Source organism: Eucalyptus grandis, chromosome 3, assembly GCF_016545825.1.
Source record: "Eucalyptus grandis isolate ANBG69807.140 chromosome 3, ASM1654582v1, whole genome shotgun sequence".
Lineage (NCBI taxonomy): Eukaryota > Viridiplantae > Streptophyta > Magnoliopsida > Myrtales > Myrtaceae > Eucalyptus > Eucalyptus grandis.
The window spans coordinates 6,771,558-6,797,854 of NC_052614.1; the positions used below are offsets into that span (position 1 = coordinate 6,771,558).

At 39.8% G+C, this 26,297-nt stretch overlaps 4 protein-coding genes across 4 annotated transcripts; 2 read left to right on the forward strand and 2 right to left on the reverse strand.

Annotated features, from left to right (window-relative positions):
• The first annotated feature begins 226 nt into the window (after positions 1-226).
• Positions 227-2,863, forward strand: LOC120291254 (CXXC motif containing zinc binding protein-like). Its single transcript, XM_039308377.1, has 4 exons — positions 227-437; positions 1,166-1,273; positions 1,518-1,685; positions 2,475-2,863. Exons 1-4 carry the CDS (start codon positions 336-338, stop codon positions 2,556-2,558), a joined length of 462 nt encoding a protein of 153 aa, XP_039164311.1. The 5' UTR covers positions 227-335; the 3' UTR covers positions 2,559-2,863.
• A 1,129-nt stretch (positions 2,864-3,992) lies between these two features.
• Positions 3,993-16,069, reverse strand: LOC104436283 (peptidyl-prolyl cis-trans isomerase PASTICCINO1). The gene is given in 22 exon segments (XM_039310187.1): positions 3,993-4,524; positions 4,618-4,689; positions 4,771-4,872; positions 6,293-6,370; positions 6,591-6,659; positions 7,142-7,197; position 8,471; positions 8,894-8,953; positions 9,684-9,755; positions 9,905-9,933; positions 9,936-9,999; positions 10,141-10,289; positions 10,587-10,644; positions 11,237-11,395; positions 11,664-11,748; positions 11,825-11,883; positions 12,701-12,733; positions 13,359-13,481; positions 13,838-13,935; positions 14,334-14,403; positions 15,443-15,527; positions 15,655-16,069. Coding segments are annotated over 22 exon segments (1,881 nt in total). The 5' UTR covers positions 15,729-16,069; the 3' UTR covers positions 3,993-4,239.
• Positions 16,070-17,481: 1,412 nt separating this feature from the next.
• On the forward strand, positions 17,482-20,572 carry LOC104436285. Its single transcript, XM_010049012.3, has 4 exons — positions 17,482-18,012; positions 18,370-18,475; positions 19,053-19,196; positions 19,953-20,572. The coding sequence occupies exons 1-4, from the start codon at positions 17,729-17,731 to the stop codon at positions 20,196-20,198; spliced, it is 780 nt and encodes a 259-aa protein (XP_010047314.2). The 5' UTR covers positions 17,482-17,728; the 3' UTR covers positions 20,199-20,572.
• A 380-nt stretch (positions 20,573-20,952) lies between these two features.
• LOC104436286 (probable protein phosphatase 2C 72) lies at positions 20,953-23,070 on the reverse strand. The gene is given in 6 exon segments (XM_010049013.3): positions 20,953-21,442; positions 21,620-21,843; positions 22,018-22,132; positions 22,251-22,363; positions 22,366-22,558; positions 22,863-23,070. Coding segments are annotated over 6 exon segments (999 nt in total). The 5' UTR covers positions 23,031-23,070; the 3' UTR covers positions 20,953-21,256.
• Between the last annotated feature and the right edge of the window lie 3,227 nt (positions 23,071-26,297).

A 26,297-nucleotide genomic window follows, 5' to 3' on the forward strand; every position in this document is an offset into this window, starting at 1 on the left:
ATCAATTATATAGCAGCAATAATGTATTTTTGAAAAATTATAAGTTCTATTGAACAAAGTTTTGGTGACGTAAGTAAGCCTTTTTTTTTTTTTTTTTTTTTGCCTTTTCCTTTTCCTTTTTTTTTTTTTTTTTTTTGGGCTAGTGATATAAGCGAAATTTACCCACAAAGAGAGAACAATTAGAATTTGACAGAAAGCCCCAGAACAATTCGAATTCAACAGAAAGCCCCGACGCTTCGCCCGCTTCATTTCCAAGCACATATATTCATATCTCTAGAGAGAGAGAGAGCTCGGTTCTTGAAGCTCGAGAGGAAAGAGAGAAGAAGCGAGCGAAAATGGTGAACTACATGCTGAAGATCACCGCCGACCTCGAGAACCTCACCAACCTCCAGCCTCAGAACGGTTGCGACGATCCCGATTTCTCCTACTTCTTCAAGGTCAGTCTCCGTCCTCCGGTTCGATTCCGCCGCTCTTCTCGCGTGAAATTTTTCCCCCGCCGATGCGTCGCCGGAGCTCCCGATTCTCGTTCCGGTCGAGTCCTGCCGGTCATCCTCCTCCTTGCGATGATTCCGTGGCCGCTCCGAGCTGATGATTGCTCCGGTTCCGGCTGGTCATTTTCCGGATCGTTGTCGTCGAGCTTGCTTGCTTGCTCGCTCGCCTTACTCTGTGCGCATTTCGTTCTCGTCTCCGTCCGTACCTGTCTCGATGATTCTCTTGACAAGTAGTTCCTGCAGAGGTGTGCGTGTGTGCCTGAGTTAGGTTAGTCTGGCGATCACGCTTGTTGACTCTTATTAGAATCTGTGGCGAACTGAGTTATGTACCTGATTCGCCGACGTTTGGAGCTGTTGTTGTGAAATTCCGTGTCGTCTGAGGAGCTCCTGCCGTGTTTAGCTATATACGCCCTCCTAATCGAGCACCGACAATGATGATCCTTGCCATTGTAGAAATCTTTATGCCTTTCGCCGAATGAATGCGTTGGATATCTTATATTTCATTAGCGTGGAGGATAATATTTTATGGCATGAGCATGGACGAAGGGAGATGGGGTTAACTCAATCAAATCAACACATTGTCTGCATTGTAAACCGGATTTGCTCCTTCACAGCGGTTTCAATTTTAGAACTGGAATTGTGTTTGCCTTGTTTGCTAATGATCCTGTTTTCAGTTGAGATGCGGGAGGTGTGGCGAGGTAACTCAGAAGGAAACGTGTTTGACACTGGGTGAAAGCCTTCCGATTCCTAATAGCAAGGGAACCACTCATCTTGTTCAAAAGGTAATTCCCATGTCATCCCTACACCGTGCAGAGGCCATCGTTTGTTAAATAGATTAGGGTTCTTGGCGGTTGCTTGCTCAAAGCCTCAAATGTAGTAATGCATCTATCAATTAGTTCCTACTATCAATCTAGATAGTTTGACTACTTGACTGTCCTTGAATTAATTATAAGTGGATCTTTTAGCATTTGGCTGATTCATCTGATTTTGCTGATAATCCTCTGAATGTATTCCTTTCCTTCACAGTGCAAGTTCTGTGAGAGGGATGGAACAGTGACAATGATCCCTGGGCAAGGTCGGCCATTGACACAGGAAGACAGCGAATCGGGGAAATATGCACCATTAATGTTATTTGACTGCAGAGGCTATGAACCTGTTGAATATTCTTTTCTTGGTCTTTGGAAGGCTGAATCTGTAAGTTCTCTTAACCGATGATTAATTGGATATGATTTTTTCTCTGTGCATTGCGTTGCTGAAGAGGTGTTTTTTCACCGTGGTCAGAGGTTATGAATGATTTATGACATCATCTATGTGCATGTATATGTTCTTATGTTCCTATAATATGGTCTTCGAGAGCAATGTGAGAAGCACAGCTGTCTATTTCTCTTGTTCTTGGGTACATATCGTTTGCTACGACCATGTACAGTTTTGTTACAGATACCTAATTGATGTTTTTTTAATCATTTTGGAGTGTTATTCTCCATGCTTTTATCTGCAGAATTATCAGTATCGTATCGATCTCCTTATTTGTGCTAAGCCTCATGCTTTATATGCCCAATCAGTTTTTTAACTCTGAATTGAATCAACAAATCCTGTGTCTGTCAGGTTTTAGACCATGCCGAGAGTACAATAGTTTGAATTGTATTGAGGGTGTTCCACTTTGTTTGTTCTGTTATCAATTGTGCCGGTTCTTTTACCTATGAATCCAGATATGTTTTGAGTTTGCTTTATTCTGCGTGCATACTCTTAGGCCAATTAACAATCATATCCATTGAATCAACACGTGCCTCCCTGCCATCTGTTTTGATCTGTGGTCTCAGACTCAGTATGAGTAAAGAGCATTTGCTTATTTTCTCTCTTCCCCGGATGACATTTGAGTAGTTCTACGAATTGCTTTCAAAACATGTTTAGACGAGGGGAAAAAAATGCTTCCATCAACAGTCTGACTCATATTTTTCGCCTTTTAAATTTTCCTTTGTGCAGTTGGAGGGAACGTTATTTGAGAATATTGACTTATCAGGGGTGAGATTGCTGAGTACGACGAGAAAGGAGAATGTCCAGTCATGATATCCAATCTCCGTGCCACTTTTGATGTGACGAAATAGCGAGGTGCTCTCACTTTCCAATCTTGGCATCGAAGACCGCCTATTTTCTCGGAGAGGAGCAAAGAACATGCTTGTCATTAACAGGACAATGACAAAAACATCAGTGTGAATCATGTCAACTTCGCAGACACTCTGATGACAGTCTTTATGCATATAATGGTTTCCATTTGTTTGGTTTAGGATGGTGTGAATTATGAGCCCTTTGATGCTGACGTTGGATGCCATGCCTTGCATATAAAAAAAAATTACAACTTGTGCTTGCAAAAATTTGTGCCCATTATTTCCTGAAATATTGCTCGAGGATGAAAAAATTCGGTCCTGCCATCTCCCGCGCTACACTGTCAACTTTCGTCGGTTTATTGTCATCGTTTCACGTACGTCAGATTGGGGCGTTCTTTGCAAGTGGGAGATAAAACGAGGATGAAAGAGGTCTTTTAGTGATGTCTTGCCTGATGGAGTACGGGATTACTTCCCTTGGGTCCAAATGCTAAGGGAACTAGCAATATATCAAATTCCGATAAGTGAAACTTCGACTTTCACCAAACTTTGCGTCGAGCTTTGACTTGAACTGTGTTTCAAGCTTGGTTTTGGTTTTCTTTTTGTTGTAATTTTGCAAGTGATTTGCTTTTTTCAGCTACAGGTCTATCTTAGTTTTGGGTTTTAGCTTCAAGTCATTTATCATATATTTATATAATGATGCTTTTACTTCTAGTTTAGATTAGGGCTAATAATTGTGGCTAATGTTGTGATTGTGAAATCGTTTCCCATCCTCAATTAATTTTGAATTCCTTCCTGAATGATAATTCATGATCACCCTTTGTAGTTCTACTCTTTTTCTGTCATCCAACCAATGCGACGACATTTTCTACATTCTAAATTTTTAACCAAGTCAGACATGCTCAACCAAAAGCAATGGTTTCCCGTAATAACCTCGTATCAAAAATCGCATCCACAAGGCTTGCTCATCTAAAAGTTGAATGACTTTGCACTGCCGAATGCACACACTTGCATGCTAGTACTTAAAGTTGAGTGGTTGACCAATTAGGTTGGTAACCACCCGTTTTAACCTTTTTCCTGAGCATGAATTATTATGAAACTTCAGTGATGTAAATCCGCCATTAAAAAGCATTAATGTAAAAGTAAAAAAATTTCTTCCAACCACGTCTCTCCCTTCCGTTGGCTAGCCTCTGAATTCTTGAGAATATGAGGACAGCCCAAGTTTTTGTATGGACGAAACTCTACTTGGAATCCAACAAATCGCAAGTTATTAAATTTAGGGAAAAAAAAAAGGGACTGATGCGGAGCGGAGCTATACGAGTGCTCATCACGAATACAGAGCATGACCAAGACATCTAACTCCCTCCGGAAGGGAAACTAGCGGAACAAATTGTAAGGATGTGAGAAAGCTGAAATTTTCATTTTTAAAACGAATAAAACTGTAAAGGAAAATAATTTGCTCATTTTCCTGGTCGGTCACAGATTAGAGCGACAATTCAAGAAAATATGCAGTAGCGTGATTATAAGCACCGTTCACTCCGGCACTACTAATCTGACGAGAGAAATTCCCTTGAGGCTGATTCAAAATCGGAACTCGTCCCCGCATTCGTGGGGAGGGGAGTGACACACTAGGGTTCTGAAGGAACTTACAGTATGGAGCATCTTTCTAAGCCGAGAGCAGTAAATAACCTTCTACCGGTGGGCCAGAAGTGAGAAAACCAGCTCGTTCGAGGGGATGCATCTTCAGATTCATCTTCAGATTCAGGCATTTCCCGTGCATTATCTGCACCCGGTTCCACTTTGCCATCACCCGTCGGAGCTTCAACAATACCGTCGTGTTCTTCCTTACCTTCAATTGCGGCATCAGCAATCTCTCCTGGCTTCTTATCAAAGAGCCCTTTGAATTGTTTCCGGGCCTTCCTCTCCACTTCCTGCTTGTTATAGTGCAGGGTTCATTCATCACCCTCGAAAAGAATTTCACTTGATGAAAGATACAAGAACAAAGTAAAAAGAGCTACTCTGACCTGCTCCTTTTGTTTCAGCTTCAGGAGAGCTGCAGTTGCATCGGGTTCGGAGGACTTGTCGAAAGTTATCATCTGACCACATCCAAAAGAACTCATCAAAAAGAAAAAGACACACACACACACAAAAACCTGCTGATTGAAGAGATTGCTTACCGCTTTAAAATCAGCTCTAGCTTCCTCGAAATCTCCAGCTGACATATAGGCCATTCCACGGCGGTATAAAGCCTTGACATGTGCTGGACTTGCATCCAAGACCTACAGGGAGCAAGTACTAAGCTCAACTCAAACAAATAAACCTTAAAAAAATATCTATACAAATGTCTGTAAGAATTGCAGACTGAGGAGTGAGATTTTTGCCGAGCAAACACCAAAATTTTTCCGACTAATCAAACCTGATTAAGCTGGTTCATAAACTTTGTAAAATGCAAGACATGCCCTAAAAAATTATGGCACCCACAACTTTAATGAGTAGATTTGGCATGGCCACATTATCACGGAAGCGTAGAATTGTTTGTGGTATCGATTTCACTTCACAGACCAAGAGACAGATAACCTTAGAGTACTTTCAAAACTAAGTGACAACCTAATGCAATGAAGATAACAATCAGTTAGGCTAGATTAGCCATAGACATTTTGAAACATGAGCAACCAACCCTAATCCTCCCCAAACCACCCCCCCAAAAAAAAAAAAAAAGCAGCAGCGTCACCCGGTTCTGCATCTTTGATAAGCTTTATACCCTCAATCCTTCTTCACCTACAATTCCATGGTAACAGCAGCAAAGTTTTGACGATGGCATTTCATTTCCTCAGCAACAAAACTCAGGGAACTAACCCAGGCATGTAAACATACTTCCTTGAAGGGCAGGGCAAATATCCAAAGATTTCAGGATGCAAAACAGTAACCACTCAGCAAAGGTAAGCCAAAAGTCATACTATGAGATGCTCTGTATCTGACACTGATCCATTCACAGCTTCCAAGATACTGATGTAGTTTCACATATGCACTTGACCTCAATGATGTCCAAAACCATTGAATCAAGGCCAGACAAGGTGGGGAGTCCAAAGAGTGCATACAAGCCAACTTGAGCACGAAATTGAGTAAAGCTACCTTCTTAATGCTTTCTTAAGCCAACAGTGGCTTTATGTTCATACATGTGCTTCTGCACTATGGATCTTAAAGGTCAAAGCTGCCAAATATTTTTACAAAGTGGGTTCAATTACGATTATTTCAAAATCCTAAATGAAAACTGGCAAAGTAGGGACCACAAACAACTATAGCCTTATAAGTTTCTTTCTATTGACTGAATCTATAACCTTCATTAGCATATGTATTTTCTATGAATCTTCGTTGCCGAATATGGAGCAGCAGAATATACACCAGCTATGCTTAACTTGTGAAAAGAATAAAACACTCTCCTACAACAAACAATACAGTAAAAGATTCTTTATGTCAATACAGGTACTAAAAAAGATTAGAAGCAGAAAAAAAGATTTACCAGGTAAAATTTAAACGCAGTTAGCACGCAAAGCATGGAAGCTTGAGGGTTAAACTGTAGGAAATAAAGTTTTGACGAGCCCAACTATGCCAGGAAATGATCAAATAGAAAATAGAAGAACATCTCTTCATTTCCTATAGAGCACGTGAAGTGTATAGGACACATGAATTAACAGTCACCTTGTTGCACGCCTCGATAGACTTTTTGGCCTCACCCATTTTCAGATAACAAGCAGCAACATTGAGATGCAGGAGATTCTGTGTTGTCAAAAAAAAAAAAAAAAAAAAAAAAAAACATCAGTCCAGAGTTTGCTTAGCTTATGTTATCATATCTTATTCAAGAACAGGTGGTTAATAAATGTATCATAGAGAGATCTATCAACAGAGAGAGGGAGAGAGAATGTCGATGGAATGCAAACTAAGAAAGTTCCATTAAAATTCGACCATTGTCAGACAGGGAACTATTTCTAATACTCACCCTTGTGTTCAGAAACTCTTTCCCTTCCTCATCATCTTGGGGGTTGACATGATTAAATTCACGAAGCACCTGCAACAAAGTCCGTCTCAAATATAGTGAATAGTGATCAGAATCCTATTTAAAAGGTCTTTCCCTCTCCGACCTATTTTAAAGATTTCCAGAATTCTAATCTCCTAAAATTTCTCAATATGGATGGGGTCCCAATTTATTACACCAGTGCCACAATCTGATGATCAGAAGGCTTCCAAATACATGTCATATGCTTTTCACATAGGACAGTAAAATTTGCGAGGAAAGCTTTCCCATGTTTCAGGGAAACGTGATTTCTAATTACACAAAACAAGACACTGAGTCATGGGGTTGTCAGTGTGAGAGAAACTTCTGACAGTGCTATAGTGATACGTTTTTCAGCACGAGTATCTACTACAGCATTCATTTTCTTCCAAATGAAGGAGACAATCGGAAATATGCCCAAGGATTCATGCAAATTTTCCTTTCATGTTAAAGTCAAACAATCAATGCAAAAGGTAATGCAAGTAATGGACAGGCACCTTCTCATACTTGGCCTTAGCGAGCTCAAATTTTCCTTCTTTAAAGAGCCTATTCCCTGAAAAGTTTAACCAACAAAAGTAGAAGGAACATATCAGAATTGAGAAGTTTAAGCCTAAGTCCCCATCAAAGAAAAGACATGCAATAAGGAATAGTATGAAGGAAAGCAGCCGCCCATTTATGTTAAAGAGTAATATGTACTTGTTCACATACTCCCTTAAGTCCTCATCAAAGAGAAAACATGCAATAAGGAATAGCATGAAGGAAAGCAGCCACACTCTATGCATCAAAGGGCAGTTTTCCACACTCTATTCATGTACGTTCACATACTCTCTTGGACAAAAGAGCGGGCTCGAATGCATGCGGGGAGTTTTATGACTATAACAAAACGAATCCAACAGAAAGAAGTTGAAGAAAGTGCACTGGAAATCCTAAATCTAGTGTACGGAATGCAATCAAGTCCTAACCCTTTCAGTAGGACCAATTAAGTCCTAAACCTAGTTTAAAAAGTGCAATCAAGTCCTCTTGATAAACATTTCCTAAAATTGCCAACATATAACTTGAAAATTGCCCACATGACCTCCTTCATGGCACTTTCTAATACAAGTTGTAAGACAGCATTGCATTCTACGTATAAGGTTTAGGACTTGTGGCGCAATTTTTTTAAGACAAGTTTCATACCAGTTGAAATAAATACTTATGCACAAAATGTTTTGAATGAAAGAACCATCTCAAAGCCATGAACGCTAAGGGCGCGCATGATAAAATTTCTATTTCTTTGTTTCTCTATTCCCCGAAACAAGTTTGGAACATAAATCCGTTTGGTAACGCAATTTGATTTTTCTATTTCTGGAATAGATTTCTATTCCAGAAATAGATTTGAAAAAGAAATCAGAAGCTAAAATTTTTAACTTCTCAATTTCTAAAATAGAAATTGAGAAGTTTTGAGAAATCAATTTTTAGCTTTCAGAAATTTTGTCATGCACACCCTAAGGTGTCCAAACTATTCCCAAACAGTGACCCATTATGGCTCCTGTGTTGCATACTTTCCTAAATTTCAACTGCCTGTTTTAATTAAATTTCCATAGCTTTTAAATTCTATGACCACGCATCAGACTGCTGAAGACAACTGGTGGACAGTTAAGAATAAGGATTTAAAAACTCCAGTAAACGTTTTCTAGAATATCTTTTTGTTATATGTCAAAAAATAGATAGAGTGGGTTAATAATGTATGCACTCTAAATTATACAGCAGATCTAGCATAGAAAGCTGTAAAACATTCTGTAAGAAAATGCATAAGTACATGGGCAGCGACTAATTCCAACTTCTACCCTGTTAGGGACCTTACCCATCCATTCCTGATGGGCATCTTCCCGACAAGAATGCATGCACCTATGAAAGCATACTAACTTATATATAAATAAAAATACAGGACTTTCCATGTGCATAGGGATAATATATCTTTGTAGATTTACATCAACATCTAAGTGCATTTGTGTCGTCCTGTCTTTTCAATGCAGAAAGTAACAGCAGATCAGCTTATGAATAATCAAGTCAATAGTGATGTATTCTTCCTGCCCATTACAAACTTGAAAACTTAAACGTTTACTTGAGAATGCACAAAGTCTTGATGACACAATGGGATGTAAAGACTTAAAGTTCTTATGTATTCTTGCTGAACTCCATTGAGCTTCTTTGACCTCCAAACGTATGCAAAAGACGAAGCAGCACTTGTCAATAAGAAAATGCCATACCGTGCTTCTGATCTTCTCTGCTTCATCCATTATACTTCTAAAGTTCAAACCTGTCCAGTCCTGCAATAAAGTCAACAGCACAATATAAGTAAAACTGTTCATAGCAAGAAGAGGGCCTCCACTGGTACTCAGGACTCCATGTTTATATGTTTATACTGATTTGGGGTTGGTAAAGGGGTTCTCATTTAGCAACTTTTTCCACAACATCATTATCAGATGGAAATAACTCAAATGGAACTCTAATCATGTTAAAAAAACTCTGACATAACCCCTTTTCCTTTGATGAGGGATGTGAACCCCTATTGCCCATGCACATACCTTTGAAAAGTCATGTCCACAATAGCAACCTAGATGCTTCCAAGTTTGTTGACGGTAAGCATTTGCATTTTTATTTTTTTTTTCCGAATATGCTAGAAGATCACATTAATATCTCACAATAACGTTTAAGGAATTAGAAGAACATATGCAAATTCCTGATAATCATGAGATTCATGCATCACAGGCAGATATACAATTTGCTCGCATTTTTTTAACATTCAATCTTCTCTCTAACAGGAAGGTTCCCAGCACAACTAGTAGCCAGCACCCTTTTTGAGTTCTTAGTTGATCTGTTAATAGTTTTCTAACAAATCCAGTGATGACATAAACAGCTGTACAGTCCAACATTTAACAGCCAGAAAAAATAATTTTACAAAAATACTTGTATCTTTTTATAGGGAAGTTAGATTGCCGAATCTCATAACAGATCTACAATCAACCAATATGATTCCAAAGATTATATGCAAATTACCTGTGGCATTTCAAAACCGAGAAGCTCAATTTCCCATATGACATGAGCACCTTCAGGAACATTAGCTGGCCTAATCAGATGGAAAACAAAGGCCAGTTATCAGTAGCAGTCGAGGAGAATACTGAGACGAATAGAGTCAAGAAATTGCCCACTAGTAGTACCAGTCAGATATCTGACATAAAGCAAGTTGAGATTGGTTTACTTAAGTTGGAAAGTGAACCTTGGAAATTTTCATAGGCATAATCAGGGGACATGTGACCAGAGCAACTTCTCCAGGCAGCATCAAGCGGACACACATCTCAAATCCTTCAGGCACCTATCAAATATTAAAATCACTGCAATTTTAGAATAAGTAAGCCTGCCACCCACATTATGGTGACACAGTGAGATCTTATTCCAGACTTAAGCCCTATTCGTTTAACCAATAATCAATTTTTGAATACAACAAATGACTCACAAGGCCTTCTCCAGAGCCGAACTCCAAAGGCTGACCATCATTATCAACTCTAGTATCATAAAAAACTGTTTTCTCTTCATTAAGCAGCATCCCTTTGTAATGGACTTGCAGTTGGCTGTCATGGAGAGGGCAATCCATAGGAAATTCACCTAAATGTATATGCCAAATTAGATAGGAATGTTTCAGGTGGCAAATATAGGTCACGATTAGCAAGACATATGAAAGTAAGTAGAAGGGCATAAAAATAGAGGAGACAAAGTAAAACTCAAAAGAGACAAGATAGAACTAGTATTTGCCCAAGAGAACCTGATGAAACCTGAATAGCTTTCTTACTTTCATTATCTTTTTAATTATCTTTCTTGACATGTCCATCATAATTTTAAACAGTGTAGCAATTCTATCAGTCTATAAATTTAGTTGTAGAGGAAACATCTTTAAAAACAGACCTCTTCCATCACGAATCCGGCGTTTTATTAGCCGTCCATCTCCAAGCATGTCCCTTACCTGTCAATGGAGCTAGAGAATTACATATAAGCATATCCTTGCCTGTCTATTGGAAAAATCCCATAACATCAACAAATTGGCCACGATAAATCATGACACTATTGGCACAGCTTCTCTGCTGAACTATCCGTTCAATCAGACACGATAGCAGAGTTTCCAAGTTATGCTGCAAATGACATATCGATGATGCAAGATATATCGGCAGACAGGTGCCCGAGCAACCAGAGTATTAAGGAGTGACAACATGGATTAAATCTAAGAGTGAATGCTGATTTTTAGGGGGAAAAATGAGAAGTAATCTTAACAACACCAAAGGAGCAATATGGATAGCATAACTTAGATGAAAACAGAAGAAACAATGCATGCATGCAGACGGTGTGGACAGATATATTCCAAGTACCAGAATTGCTGACTAATTTAGAAACCCTCCCTTTGCATTAAGGGCAACATATGAGCAAAGCAACGCACATATACTAGTAACACTAGAGGAGAATCACCACCTAAGAATCTTCTTATCACCAGTCCAAGAGCTTATACATTTAGCAACACGGAAGCATGAACAAAATATGACTCGCACAAGAGGAAAAATTACCTGGATGAAGTGGACAAGTTCTACTTCAAAATGAACTTCTTCAGTACCTTCTTCTAGATGCAAGAGTGGAGAGTCAGACAGGTACTGAGAGGTGACATATATTACTGCCTTCTCTCCCCTTGCCATTGTTCCTATACCCATCTCAAGGCCTTTTGGTACCTGCATATATAGTAAACAGAATAGTGACTATACAAAGCATGTGAAGATGAAGCTATGAAAAACATACTTTGAAACCTAAAAGGAGCGGAAAATTAGTGCATGACTAGTGATATCTTTGCTCTATTGCATGAGGTAACCAGTCCTGTTCGAAATATATATGATGGCTAAGGTAGGAATCTTTATAACAAATCTGTAAGGAATGTATTACAACAGCAACCAACCAAAACATGCCAAAGTATAGAATTTAATTTAATTGCATAAAACCAACCTCAGACTTTCCAAAAGTGAAGAAGTATGGTTCTTTTTGCTCATGTGAAAGGATCAATTTTCCATCACCTGTTTTTGCAGATATCCTGGATTCAATTGTGTCATCAAAATACCACCCCAATCGATCTGAAATTTAGCATACTAAAAATGTAAAAATATTACCGAGCTTTTACTTCATATGGTTCTCTTGGTGATTCCCAACCTTGCCCTTCCTCAATCACCTGTGAAGACAATGAATGATCATCACTTTGTACATAGTTTCACTCATATACTTCTATAGTAAAGAAATTGATAACTGCAGTATTGATCCTGGTTGTCCATCTTTGGTGAGATGCTAATACTGCAATGCAGTCATGGATCATGTATGTCATTCCTGGCTCTGTACTACCTTCTTAAGTAAACTTTGTTAATTCCCCCACTTTAGTTAAATTTCTTGCATACACATGTCCAGAGTCTCTTAACATTTTAAGTGCGCCATTGCTTTGCAGATGAAGATGCAACATCTAGTCCATAAACTTTTAATCGACAACTAAGCCAAGTACCTGTCAATCAATCATACATCTTGACTAGATGGCATGGTATTAATAACAAAACCACATTGGTCACGTTTTGAGTCCCACTTTTACAGGAGAGTGAAAATAGGAGAAGGATCTGAAATAACTGATATGCCTATCTGCAGTTTATCCTCATACACATTTGAAAGATAAAACGAGGTTACTCGGTAGGATACCCTTCCTGAGAAACAAGGAGAGATGTTTCTACAACATGGAGAGAACAGCAAAATGCAAATGTATAGCTGGATATCAGTATGTGTTGTTTAACCTCAGTTTTATATACATTTGAAAGAGAAAACGAAATTACTCTGCATGATAGACTAAAACAATCAAAAACATCAAATTCCCCCTGGAATGCCAGTAAATTAAATGCTTGTCTTCATATAAAGCTCTACAAGACTTTTAGCATCCAAATAGTTTTTTTTTTCATCTTAACTTCGCTTATTTGAAAAAACAAAATGGACATTCTCATGGTTCTTCGTACCTTCTTCACAACCCCCAAATCATCAGTTATGACCTGAAAATAAAACAAGACAATTCTGACGATCAATAATTTAGTAGTGCCATTGAAATAGCTTAAGAAAGGCTATATTTCGCTAAGATTAATACATAAATACATGCACGTGCAAGCAAACCACCCCCAGACCCAAACACGCAAGTGTGCAAGCGCAAGTGCCCACTCAACTAATTTAAATATTTATTTATCCATCCACACAAGCATGCACAGATACTGATAGCAAAGAAAGGAGGATGGAGGTCCAGAATCAACATGAGGCAAGCAGAAAGAATATTTTTACTAAATGGCGGAGATTATTTGCACTGTCGAAAAATGAACCCAAGATAAAGGTTCTCTTGTCATATTTCTCTAATATCTATATAATCTGAGAAACCAACAAGCAATGCCAAACTTTCTTTGTTTTTCTTATCTTCCTTCATCTGAGCTCTCCCTACAATGAAGTTACCTATCACTTTAGAACACTTATTAGTAAAGCCATATATAAGTTTCCACTGAAAACTGAAAGCCTTAAGAATTGGATCTGTTTCACACTAATATTTTGAAGCTACTTCTTGTCACCATACCTATATGTAAAATAAATACTAAACATCTGAGATCCTAGCAAACATAAAGCAGATTTGCTTGCCTTGGCCTTGAAGAAATCCATCATTTCAATCTCAAAATGAAGCTCATCATCCTTTGGGAAACTGCTAGAAACTTGTATGGGACAATCGTCTTCACCATAGTGCAGCTGTGGCTTAATTTTGAACTGCCAAAAAAAAGCATAGCATCAAAACCATTCTGATAGCAATATCTCAAAGAACCACCTGCACAGCCACTTTCCTTTCAAACCATCTCCAACCTAATTAGCAAAATAGGAAAATTCCAAGCCAACAATTGTCTCAATTGCTTCTTCCCAATAGAGAAAGTATCCGAGACTTTGGCAGCCAATTAATCTATAGTCTCTATTGATTACAACACTAATAGTCCTGTTTTCAATTTCTGCCTTCTTGCATCTTTTGCCTCATAATGTTTGGGGAAGGGATAGGAAATGAAAAAAATCCAGCAAAATTCAACTTGATGTAAGATGAAAACAGAACCTTATAGAAAAAGGAAGCATTGTACCATTGCCACTTCACCCTTCAACATTGTAGGGATTCCTTCTAGCAATCCCAATATTATCTTGCTTTTTCCGAGAACCTGTCTCACCGGGATACCCTTCCCTGAAAGCAAATAAATTTTCAGCTAAATGCCCATCACATGAAACTTTAAAAGGGCAGCTTTAACTCAATGGTCAACCTAGGAGTCACTGATATAAATTGTAAGCCACGAAGATAACCTCGTTACTTTCAATCACATGAGCTATCATTGAAGGACTCGATGGAAGTAGGTATGGTCAGGTGTTTTTAGAAGCTAGAGACATTAACTGTGGATTTCCTGATAAATCCAGAGCAGCCATTTGAAACAAATCAACCTATGTGCATAGGATAAATAATGTGAAAGGCATCGTGTTAGCACCCTATCTTTTATAAGTACCAAGTTATTGCCCAATAGGAGGAGAAATCATGGGAAAAAAAAAAAAAAGATACTATTGTCCAATTGAAGTATACAATCAACAAACCTCCAAATTCTGATCTGCTAGATTGAACAACCACTCCTTCAAGTGTTCGAATGGTGCAATGATAGATGACCTGAAAAACATTTGACACCACTCAATGACTCCCACTAATAATATAATGAGAAAAGTACTACAAAGCAACAGCGATATTTGGCATGTGTTCTGAAAGCAACCATGCTAAAAGCCTCAAATACAACATAGCGTCAGCTGTCGCAAGTATCGTAGCAGGATGCTTGAATCAGATCAACATGCCTCGGTTCGTAACTCCACCATATTCCATTCAGTAATCTCTACTGCTGGAAAAGCAATGATTCCTATTGACTACTGCCTGCATCACTTGTATAGTTTCGACTTACTTTGTCAGAGATATTTTCTCTGGAAACAACACGAGGTTACGTACTTCAAACTACTGGGTGTACCTAAATTATTTTCTAAATTTTCTTTGAAAGAGAGAGTCAAGTGCAACCTTTAGTAACTTTTTTCTTTATGGATGAGCTGATCATCAACAAATATGTTAAATAGAAATTAATAGTGCCTTTGACCAACTAATGATAACAGTACATGTTAGTGGCTGCAGGTATTGTATTAATGTGCTCTAATCGACTTTCAGGAAGCAGTGCCATTTCCATAATCATCTTTGTTTTGTAATCGAGTTTTGAAAAGCAGTTATACATCCGCCTTTGTTTTGTAAAACAAGAGAATCAACAAGCGCCCCTCGCTATCTGTTCTCTCGACAAGAGGACATACTGTTTACTACAATTATTCGTACGTAAGTGTGTATCACTTGGTATCCGCAAACCTAAATCAAGTCCAAATCGTCATTTTATCATGTAAATCGAATGTAGGCTTCATCCAACCTCAGCCGACCACAAACGCACATACACCAGAATCTAACATCAGGATCAGCAGCACAGCGTCTTGCTTGGGAGTTCCATTTCTACTTTGTAATTCCTATTCTAAAGCAGCCGCGCACACCGCAATTGCCAAAGCCGTATTCATCCAGTTTCAGCTACGCTCACCACACCAACAAAGGCAATTCAATGCCAGGCCGGAAAAGGAACCAATGCAACAGAAACACATGCAATCAAACACCAGCTCGTGCGTTAGCTAACCTGATCGCCATCGGAGGGCGTGGATTCACCCCCTCCAGGTCTCACCACGGCTTTCATCAGGCCTCCAGGCACCATCTTCTTCCTCCTGGAATCCGAAAACAGAGCCCGGCTCAATCACAGTCAACGGTAACCGACTCCTCACTCCAGAAAATCCACAACAACAAAAAAAAAAGGAAAAAGGAAAAATGAAAAAACAGCACAAACAAGGCCACCTCTTGTCATCCTCGGAGGGGGCCTTCTTCTTCTCCGGCGCGTAATCCTCCGGCGCGTCTCCGTTCGCGGCCATTTCCCGGCGATCGGCTCGGGACTGCAGAAAACCTCCGGCCGGAGCTTCTAGATTCGACGAAGACGGGAGTCGCGAAGCCGGCCGACGGAACGAGAATTCTCGATCCTTCGCGAAGAGCTCTCTCGGTTAGGCAGTGCAGTTGGAGCCGGGGAAGTTCAACCACTTTTCTGGCGGTATTTATACGCGCTGCCTCGACAGCGAAGCAGGCTTCCGGACTCGGAGCGAGCGAGAGTCCAGCGGGTTGACCAACCGTCGTCGGGATCCCGAGGCCGCCTTTCCCGACGGCGGAAATCACAAGAGGCTGAGTGGTTCGGTCGCGATGGAGACGAATCGCGACCGTTGAATTCCGCAGCGATGTTCTCGAGTCCCACGTGATTCGACGGTGGCGTAGCGGGCATATGGGATTATGGCCCCCTCGTTTTCGCGCAGAATTTTAATTTTTTTCCCGGTAAAAATTGGAAAACGCAGGGTTAAGGCTAACGGCTTCACTTGGATTAGTACCATGGGATGCGAAATTATAGGATATGGATTGGACGTTTACATGTCAATCTTAAGAACACATGAAAATTCAACGTTAATATAATAAAACCGATAAATTAGTATATTATTAATTGACATGATTTCTATTGTGAGCGAAAATTTATGTCGTGTGGTATACACAAAAGTAGACATTTTAGTAATGCCCATCACGAGTCAAATAGATAACCAATGAAAGAACTATTGCCATCTTAGGTCTCAAAACAAAATCATGGCCCTTGTGAAATGGTAATTGTAAGACCTATCTAAATGGATCTAAAATGCATTTAATAATTCAAAATTATTTAAATTTATCATAAATGAGCCACACCAAATCTCATGGGCCCATTTTAATGGATGTACAGAATGAAATGGCCTAAACAAATTACTTAAATGGGTATATCATTGATCCATTTACAACTCATTATAAATGGGTTTATATCAGATCATTTTTTGACATTATCCAAACCCAACCTAACTCGAACCATTTGATGGGTTTAGTTAGATTTTTCCTGATATTAAGTCAATTTAATGGAAATTAAATGAGGTAAAATTTTCAAATGTATTAGTTTGAGATTTTTTATGGTTTAAAAATTATTTTGAAATAAAATTTATTATAAATGTACAAGTTTTATGATTTTTTATGATAAAAAATAATTTTGGGTAAATTTGTTATATATGCATTAGTTTAGGATTTTTTGTTGTACTAGCCATTCCCTTATTTTAAATAGAAGACATTTTCCCCATGCAATTAATGTCAATTTGCTAAAAACGTCATGATCTTTAAAAATTTATCATGATTATGTCCTTTTTTAAAGAATTTTAATACTATGAAAAACATAAAATTGATATATCAATCATTATTTCAAACAAAGTTAACAAAAACTCAAATTAGTACTTTCCGACTTTTTAATCTTTATTAGTTTTCATCAAACTTTACTAGTAAAATTAAATTAAATACGTAATAATAATACAATTAACATTGTTATTTTATTTGAAAATTCAAATCAATTTGGAATAAATTTATCACATATATTAAAATTTGCTATATGTATACATTGTAATTCAAATAAATTTATTTTATATCAATTTAAGGGTTTTTTGTAATATTAACCTTTAAAAGAATAAATAAACTTTTAACCTTATATATTTCTCCTTGTCCAAAAAAAAAAAAAACTTATATATTTCTCTTTTTGGGATTAGAGAACTTCTAAAAGGCGAACCTTCGTAAACAAGCCGATTTTCGAAAGACCTAGAGAGAGAGGGAGAGAGAGAGATTACAGGAATTCCCCAACAACAGCCGCTCGTCCCCCCGACCTCACTCTCGATACTGATCTCGTCGGACCTCCAGTAAAACGGCGGAGCTAAAATAGAACCGCCGCCGGCGCGCACCGAAACCGCCGCTCCTTCCGGCAGGCGCGGGCATCGGTGAGCGAGCGAGAGAGAGAGAGAGGCAGGAGCCCGTCGAGTTCCGCCTTTCGCCGATGGAGGGGGAGAGCGTGCTGGACGCCATCTACGAAGAGGACGACGACTTCGACAACGGCGGCGATGTCGAGATGGTCGACGTGGAGGAGGGCGAGCTCGTCGACGGCCAGGACGCGAGAAGCGATCCGGCGCGGCCCGGAGGGGATGGAGGCGGCGCCGCCGAGGACTCGAAGGGGGACGAGCAGAGCAGGAATCGCAGGCGCAGGGCGAACAAGAAGAAGAACAGGAAGAGGAAGAGGGGCGCTCCTGCCGGGGACGGCTCTAACTTCACCGACATCAACAGGTCGCGTTCCGATTCTCTGCCCTTGGACCTCGCGGCTTTCGCGTTCGATGAAAAAAAGATTTCATTTTTCGCTCGGATTCGTCTTCTTGGCTTGACTATTTGATTCGTAATGCAGTGAAGGGTTTTTGAGCATTTGGGTGTCCCTTTTAAGTATCTGGGTCTTAGCTTCACCGTGTTATTTACGGAGCTGTGCTTTGGTCTTCAATTACATGGATGATAAACCGTGGAGTGGTGGGAAAATATGATTTTTTTTTTCCAATTTGGTTGATGCAGACGTGCACGACAAATTTGTGCTTGAGATCTGTTGCAGCTGTCACTCATGGCAATGCCCTCATTTCTGCTCTCTAATCTTTCCAGGTTCGTGCTCGATACCTGTAGGAGACTGAGGGAGAAGAAATCATACATGGTGTATACTGCCGTCGGCTGTCTGGGAGTGGCCGCTTTGAGTGATCTCGTCAAAGAGGTTAGAAGCCTTTGTGCTGTTTTTATTCTTTGTCCACCGAAGTAGCAATGGGATTTTTAGGCACGGTAGGTAATTTTGGTTGTGTGTAAGTGAACGATTGCACACAACAGGTGTAAGGTAGCAATGTATTCTGGGGCTTTGTCAATAAAGATCCAGAATGCAATATGATTGCAGGAAAGCTGTTCTATGCATGTACATATAGCCAGAATAAAATGATTGCTATCTGCTCCCAGGAGACTGGATTTTGAGTGGTGGAAGTATCTGAAGTTTGCAGGATGGAGAGAATCACTGGAAGTAGGATAAGAAAACGGTATCATGTCAGGAAGTTGGATTGATTTTCAATGCTTTTTCATATTGGCGTCGGATCTTAGGCATTTGAGTACAGTTAAAATGGACATTTTCTTCATTAGGCTGGCATATTTTGTTTTTGGCAGTGTAGATGGCACCTTGTTTAGAAAATCTCCAACTCTTTGGCCAGTAGTTTCTCATAGCTTTCTCTTAGAACGTTCGAATTTAACATCTTGTGATTTTGTAAGTACCTTATCCTGCCTTAGCACTCATAATTTCTGTATTTCAGGTAGACGCTATTCAGGCTTGTGGAGGTCAGATGACTGCTGATGGTAAACGGCAACGAACAGGTGGGGGGGTACTATGGAGTATCATTAAAGCACGAGAACCAAATGCTTACAGAGAGATAATGAAAAGAGCAAGAGAATTTGAGGTGCGTAGTTGATTCCTCTTTAAGTCATTTAATGTTATGTGCAAGCAACTTAAATAATTTAGTCCTCTGTCAATTGGATGCAACCTCATTTGCACCACTCATATTGTTAAGCATATCTGGACAGGAATTTAGGCCTCTGATTTCCTCCCATTAAATTGGTGGCCCTGTGATATCACCTTAGTTCGTCCGTGGTTTCTTGTTGAGTGTTCAGTGGCTTGGCTAGTAATCTGAGGGTTTGTTGGTGATGTCTTATCCTGAAGGCTTGAATAACTTTAACATTGCTTTATTGCACAAAGCAGATTGATTTTTTGCAATATGATTCAATCTTCATGAACCTCTTCTTCTTTTCCTGGAGCTTCTGATGGAAAATATTGCTCGACAACTGAATGGAGCATAGGTTTTCCTATGTCAGATTTCTTCTTTTTTCTTTTTCTGTTTTCCTATTTCCTTTATAGGTTCTGACATGGAACAAATACGTGATTGGTTGGCCCCAAGCACAAACTATTTTAGGAGAATTTCTTAGAGTAAGCTGACAAGCACTGACTTTAGCAGCATTAATGATATTATGGGCCAGTTAGTGAAGGTCTTCCAGAGCTTTGGATCCGCAACATTTTGATCTATGTTGCCCGATTACCATCTATTGAGTTGCATTTTTTTCCTTATTCTGCACTGATGATCTTTAGGCTAATGTTAATTCGGGAGTCTTTTCTTTCCTAATAGGGAGTAAGTTTGGTCTATGTTATTTATTATATGCAGAAGCAATTCAAGCCACACAATATTCAACAAGGACGACAGGAAGAGGCACCTCCTGATGGACCTACAAAAGTATCCCCTGAAAGGAGTTCTGTGTCCACTCCAGATGGTTTCCCGACGATGCCTGAATTACAAAATGCTGATCAGCAATCAGCTGGTGAGGAGAAAAGACAATCCGTGAAAGAACGAATTAGAGTACCTGTTTCTTACGAAGACATTCTAGATGACCCAGATGATGGAAGTGGCTAATGTTTCCAAACAATGTTGTTATTTTCCCGTGGTTGTTTCAATTTGTGCATAGCAAACATTCTAACAAGTTTTGCAATCATGCTTCAGGCGAAAAAAAATATTACATAGGGTTGGAGAGGTTTGGAGTTATACTTATTTACTGAAGGGGAACACGGCATCCCGGCTTCAGTGGGTGGTTCTGCAGTAATTATAGCACAAGTCCGTGGTGACCCTTTTTTGGTCATAAAATGGACATATTGATTCATTTGTGAAATTCTATTATTGGCCATCTCTTTGGTTTGTGAAAATGCATAGAAAGGACAGAGAGCACATCGATCGAGTATTATTTTTTGTTCCAGATTTGCCTCATCAGCAAACCTTTGAAGCTTAACTACTGTGCAATGTGTCTCCTCACGTCTTTGATCGTGCACACTTTAGTATATCTGACGATTAGCAGCATCTTGGTTTCGGTGGCTCCCAGCATATAAAGGCCAGCGGTTTCTTTTACGTTTTAGTCCGGTGAAGATATACTGCAAGATCACTTCAATTCAAGTTCTCTTGTTTCGTTTAGTTTTGTTGATCAGTTCCTCTAGAGATACGGTTCCGAAAGTCGATTAACCTTCAGTTGCAATTTGGCTTGCTAGGTAACCGGCTATTCTCCTGGAAAATCTGTCTTTATATTCTTGGTCATCCCGATTGGTATTTGAAAGCGTCGAGAACAATTTATTCGTCAGGGACCATGTTCAAGATTAAAAGCAAAAGTTGCCGCCGCAAGAACGCTGAAGACTTTTAATGTAGCATAACTGAAACATGAGTTGTACAGGTGAGACAGTCCCCATCAATGGACTCCAATTGGCAAATCCATAACCTCAGAGCATGTTTTAAAGTTGTTCAACAAGCTAACTCTGAGCTTTCATTTTGCTTTCGAATTCTCGATACCAAATTCTCGGCACGTTGCCTTTGTAGGGGCAACGCACGTGGGGCTAGAATGGTTGAAGCAGCCGGTGCATCAATAGCATGATATGTATAGACTATAAGGATTAAGCTTAGAAAACCCAATTGGCGGCAGTGCAGAAGTGCTAATCTGTCTTTCGCCTTTTATGCAAGAAGAGGCAGGAAGCACTGCAATCATCAACTTTTGCAGAAGGGAATTTCTTCTTCCATGAAGCAATAGCTGCTTCAACCAACGCTTTGGCTGCTTCTTCCTCATCTTTCGCTGACCTGACCACCGCCGCAACCTCATCGTTATTGAGCACATCCCACACCTGCATGAGAGCGTCTGGAGATAATTAGAACATTGGCCAACAAAAGTTTCCATGAGTGAGACTATCCCGCTTCGGTAGTGCATGTGCTAATCACCAGATCTGACAGTGTCTCTGACTATTGCTTTTGGATTTTCACTGAACTTCATACATAGCTTTATCGAGACCGAATTTTCTTACCCCATCTGTTGCAAGGACGATGAATTGGTCTTTTGGAGTTATGCGGTGATAAGAGATGTCAGGAATGGCGATTACGCCGTGGTCTTTGAGCAAGTAGTCACCAAAAGCACGGGACATGGCAAGGCCAGGCATGTCCTGATGGGGTAGCCACACGCGCTGGATGTGCGGTTCTTCCTTCAGAGCTAAAACCCGGCCTTTGTACTTCCTTATTCGGTCGGCTTCACCTGCAGATACAACCCCAACCAAACATAAGTGCCCAAACCATCAAGATGCATGAATAATGTGGGGCTCAAAAATGGAAGAGCTCAATTCAAGATGTCCTCAGTAAAGAGCTTAAGAACATACCATCAAAAGATGGTTAGATCCAAATAGGAATAGGATGATTATGCAAGGCTTACTTGGAACATTAGGCTTCAAGTCAGTAGTCAATTGGACAGTTCGAAGTCCATCCTCAGTGAGAGTCCCTAACACTGCTCTCGAGTCACCGAGGTTGGCTATGACAAGATCCTCACCCTGTGATTAATTTTCCCACTATTAGCGTAACATCAACGGGCGGTCCTTTACAAGGATTTTAGCGTGGACTGATCAATATAAATTTTTGCGGTTCCTAACAATTTGAGGAGCAAAATACCTGTCTTATGACAACAACAGCTGTGCTTCCACTGGTGGAGCAGTCCAATCCCTCCTGAAGCTTGATCTCCTTGTCCATCACCTTGAAGGCACTGATAAATGCATCTCTCCATTCCAGTAAGTCCTGCTCGGCACTGATCCTTGGTCGCAGTCATCTTGCACCGCCGTGACTTTGACCTTTGCCAGAGAGTTTCTCTGGTTTAGCACGAGCAGTGGCAAATGGTTCCGCACTAGCTTGCTCACCAGGTGACCATTCTTCCCATGACCGTCAAAAACTCCGCAAAAGACTCCATCATCTTTTCCATATCCCTAAAGAGAGAACAGCGTACATCAGTCAAAGAAAAAAACATGGACTGGTTGCTTATATAATATTCACCATACTGAAAAAAGTTAACCGTGTAAGTTGGACCTGAAATTTGCATCAAAGTCATCCTTAACGAACACGAAGAAAGGATATCACACACACCACCATTTTCCGTTTCAATTCTGATGAATTAGACTAAACAAGAATGAGAAATTCATCAAAAGCAAATTGGCTAAATGCTAGTTTCATCAGACCTGCCTGACAAAAACGACCTTAAGCTGATTCAATAATGTTCAGATCTCGACAAACCTGATAGAGTATAGCAGCATCTTGGTTCAACCCTTTGCTTCCGGTTCTTGAATGAACAGATCCATTTCTCTTGGTTTTGCCATTGGTCTCGTCGATGAACACTGCATTTTCTTGGACATCTTCTGTATCATGAATTTCAGAAGGTACAGAGGACATGCAGATTCCCATCTTGAAAATGAATACTTGCTTCTTTTTCTTATGCTACCTGCCTTTTTATAGTCCAGCAACCAACTTAATCATGCATTTTTAAATACCCAACACATGTCGACACATATATTTATCTTATAAAAATGTGGCTCCAAAAGAGCTGAAAGCATGACCTATGTTCAATAATTCACTGTTTTTTTAGAGGTGCTTATTTTATGAGTACCCCAAGATTCAATTGAAGGGGCACATGAGGAGGACTTCAGCGGGATCTTGGCAAGCAAAGTCAAACAATACGGTACCCATCGTTCTTTCTGTATATTCGCCACTGAAAAGTTATTATAGATAAATTCACGGGCCGTGTCTCAAAATTACTTACATTGTAAATTCGTAGCTGACCCCTTATGAAAGGCAAGTCTACTTAAGACATACGCAACCCTTTCGTGGACAATTTATTATTCAATCAGTTCCTTTTTTTTCCCCTACAAACTCCATGAAAGTTAATTACATGATACTCCTTGTAGAAAAAGATAAGGTTATGATTGCAAGTGCATGAGTTTCAAAAGGTTAACTCGATGTAGCAACTAGGAACAATGATGTTTACACAGGCACGGTTGTGTCTTTGCTTGGCTTTTGTGAGCATGGTGTCATCTGTTGTCAGTGCGGATGCACACTTTGCTTGGTTGGTACGTTCAACGTAAAAGTTGGGTTTGTCGGTTGGTCCCTCTCCCCAGTGACATAAAGGAACAGAACATCGATTTTGTAGGGAATTAGTCAAGATCGAGGACCCAGAATCAAAATCTAATCTTTGGTTGGAGATTGACAGGGCATTTTACCAAGGAAACGATTGCATGGACAATAAAGATATTTCCAATATGGTTGGATTTTGCAGTTTTCCAGATCACATTGCGTCCGGTAGACCGGAATGACCCAAATGACGACCTTCGAAGCAATAGAGACAACCTCCTAGAGGGATGCAAAATCTGGTCAAACATGCGAATCCTTATGGAAATCTTGAGGTATTGCAGTATAGGCTCCTAGTGGCCATTGGCCAATGCACTCTAAAAACGCCAATGAGCTTATGCGCCAGCAAAGATGGGTCCTGCACTCGATGCATCACCCAATGCTTTGACCATTTTTTTCTTTTGATGTTCTAATAACCAATATATTGAGCCCTTAAAGTAATCGATCAAGTTGACTATTGCACCAATAGAAAGAAACGGTGTTGTTTAATCTAGGGTCGGTATCCAATTTCTATGGATCTTGTACTCTTGGTTCTTTTAACAAACCAATGAAATGGCTTGTACATTATTGGAGGAAGAGAATAGAAAAACAACGTCGGCCCTAAATAATTAAAAGAGAAGATCGCTTCACCACAAGACTTGCCTCAAATTCGTTGACTTTTCCCTTACAAAATATGGACCCAGAAGACCGAGGGAAGTCGACCGATTCCTTAAGCAAGGAGATCAGCTTTAGCTAGACGTGAAAGGGCAAAAAATGAGCATTATCTACGGCCTCTAATGTCCATAAATCTCGTAAGGAGAAAAGTAATGAGGCCCCTATTCAAACGGTGCTTTCGCAATTCTGAGATTATGACGCAATAAATCTGTATGATGATGCTGGGCCCTGTCTCATGGAGGGAAAGAGTTGTTGGCTTCAACTTAAGGAAAGCCCTGATTTTCCTCATTATTTCCAGTTTCCTTAATCATTCATCCCGTTTCTTATTATTCTCAATCAATAATTGACCCTTATCATACGGTTTCAAGAGGATGTAGATTGCCACATCTGCTACGCATGATGAAGGGATAAATCATTGGATATCTTAAGAGAGGGTGGACAATCTTGCAAGGAACATCCGAATCAGCCGTTGGTGAATGATAGGATGGTAGTTGTTATACTTTGGTCCCCATGGGGCATTTGGTAAGTGTTTTTGAACTTCAATGGCCAAATGCCAACATTGGAAAAATTGTGGGAAAGCTGAAAGTTTAAGACAGATAAAGATTTATTTTGGACTTTCAGTATTTTTAAAATGCTATCAGAGGATTTAATAACTTACTATTTTCAATATTACCCTCTTTAATAATTATGGGTTCCACTTTTGCCTTAAGAAAATACTATTCATCTTCTTCCTTTACTTGTTGGTTCGTCATTGAGGGTCCAGGTCGAGCTCCTCGTCATCAAGGCCGAGATCAAGGGTTGCGCATGTCATTGAGCCACTCGCCAGATTTGTTGTGAGTCAAGGTTAAGATTGAGGGTCAAGCGACCTAGATCGGCCTTTCTGCCAGAGCTGTTGTGGGTCAAGGTTAAGGTTGAGGGTCAAGCGACCTAGATCTGGCCTTTCAACTACGGTCATGCGACCTCAGGAATCGTCGACTAGGTTGCAAACAGTTAAAGATGGTCCTGTTGATGAAGTTCCAAAGTTGCAAATCTCCAAATCAAAAAACCTTATAATCAATGTTGCAAATCACCTGTTAAGTCTCTTCACCTTGCTGAGGTGGCGCAACTCTAGGATCGTCTCGCCCAAGTTCACACAACCTAGGCCGACGCTTGCCTTTGGTCACCATCTATAATCCCTGCCTCTGCACATGCTCACCCTCTCTATCATTTCTTTTCTTTTTCTTTTCACTTCGAAGTTACTTTATAAAATATTCTTTTTCTTTTCACTTCGAAGTTGCTTTATAAAATATACACCAAAATGAGCATCCAACTATTATTACTTCCACCAAATGCCCCTTCATTAAAAAATACCAAGAAAATGTCAAGCCATTAGCTATTCATCCAGTATTAGGTCACCGTGTTCAGAATCGGATGGACAATTTGTAGGGTGTCGTCCCTGCTACGTTTCATTTACAAGGCGTTAAGCCAACTTGGGTATCTGCTTTCCATTAAGCTTGAGAAGTCCCAGCCCACATCATTTTAATGGGTCTTATCTGTTGATGTTGAGTTCTTTCATGTGTTCGTGCTCTTACTATTCCCAGCTCCCATTTGATGCACGCAAGCTTGGGCGCTTCCGTGTGGCAAGAAAAGAACTTCAGAAAACGAGAAAACATCAAAGCTGTGAATTTTGGATGGTTATTCAAGAACACCAAGTACAAATCCATTCATCTTGAACAAAGATCAGATAGTGCCGAACACAATTTCAGTTCCAAAACGAAGATTATAAAATTAGGCGAAGAAAGAAGAACTTGACAAAAAGAAAGAACATCGAAGCGGTGAATTTTGAAAGGTCATTCAAGAAAACCAAGTACAAATCCATTCATCCTGAACAAAGATCAGATAGTGGGAAACACA

What these genes read in the sequence shown, in the direction of transcription:
- LOC120291254 (XM_039308377.1), top strand. Translation starts at nt 336, where the DNA reads ATGGTGAACTACATGCTGAAGATCACCGCCGACCTCGAGAACCTCACC. An exon ending in ATTTCTCCTACTTCTTCAAG is followed by an intron (nt 438 to 1,165) that starts GTCAGTCTCCGT and finishes TCCTGTTTTCAG; the next exon opens with TTGAGATGCGGGAGGTGTGG. An exon ending in CCACTCATCTTGTTCAAAAG is followed by an intron (nt 1,274 to 1,517) that starts GTAATTCCCATG and finishes TTTCCTTCACAG; the next exon opens with TGCAAGTTCTGTGAGAGGGA.
- LOC104436285 (XM_010049012.3), top strand. Translation starts at nt 17,729, where the DNA reads ATGGAGGGGGAGAGCGTGCTGGACGCCATCTACGAAGAGGACGACGAC. An exon ending in AACTTCACCGACATCAACAG is followed by an intron (nt 18,013 to 18,369) that starts GTCGCGTTCCGA and finishes TAATCTTTCCAG; the next exon opens with GTTCGTGCTCGATACCTGTA. An exon ending in AAAGAGCAAGAGAATTTGAG is followed by an intron (nt 19,197 to 19,952) that starts GTGCGTAGTTGA and finishes TATTATATGCAG; the next exon opens with AAGCAATTCAAGCCACACAA.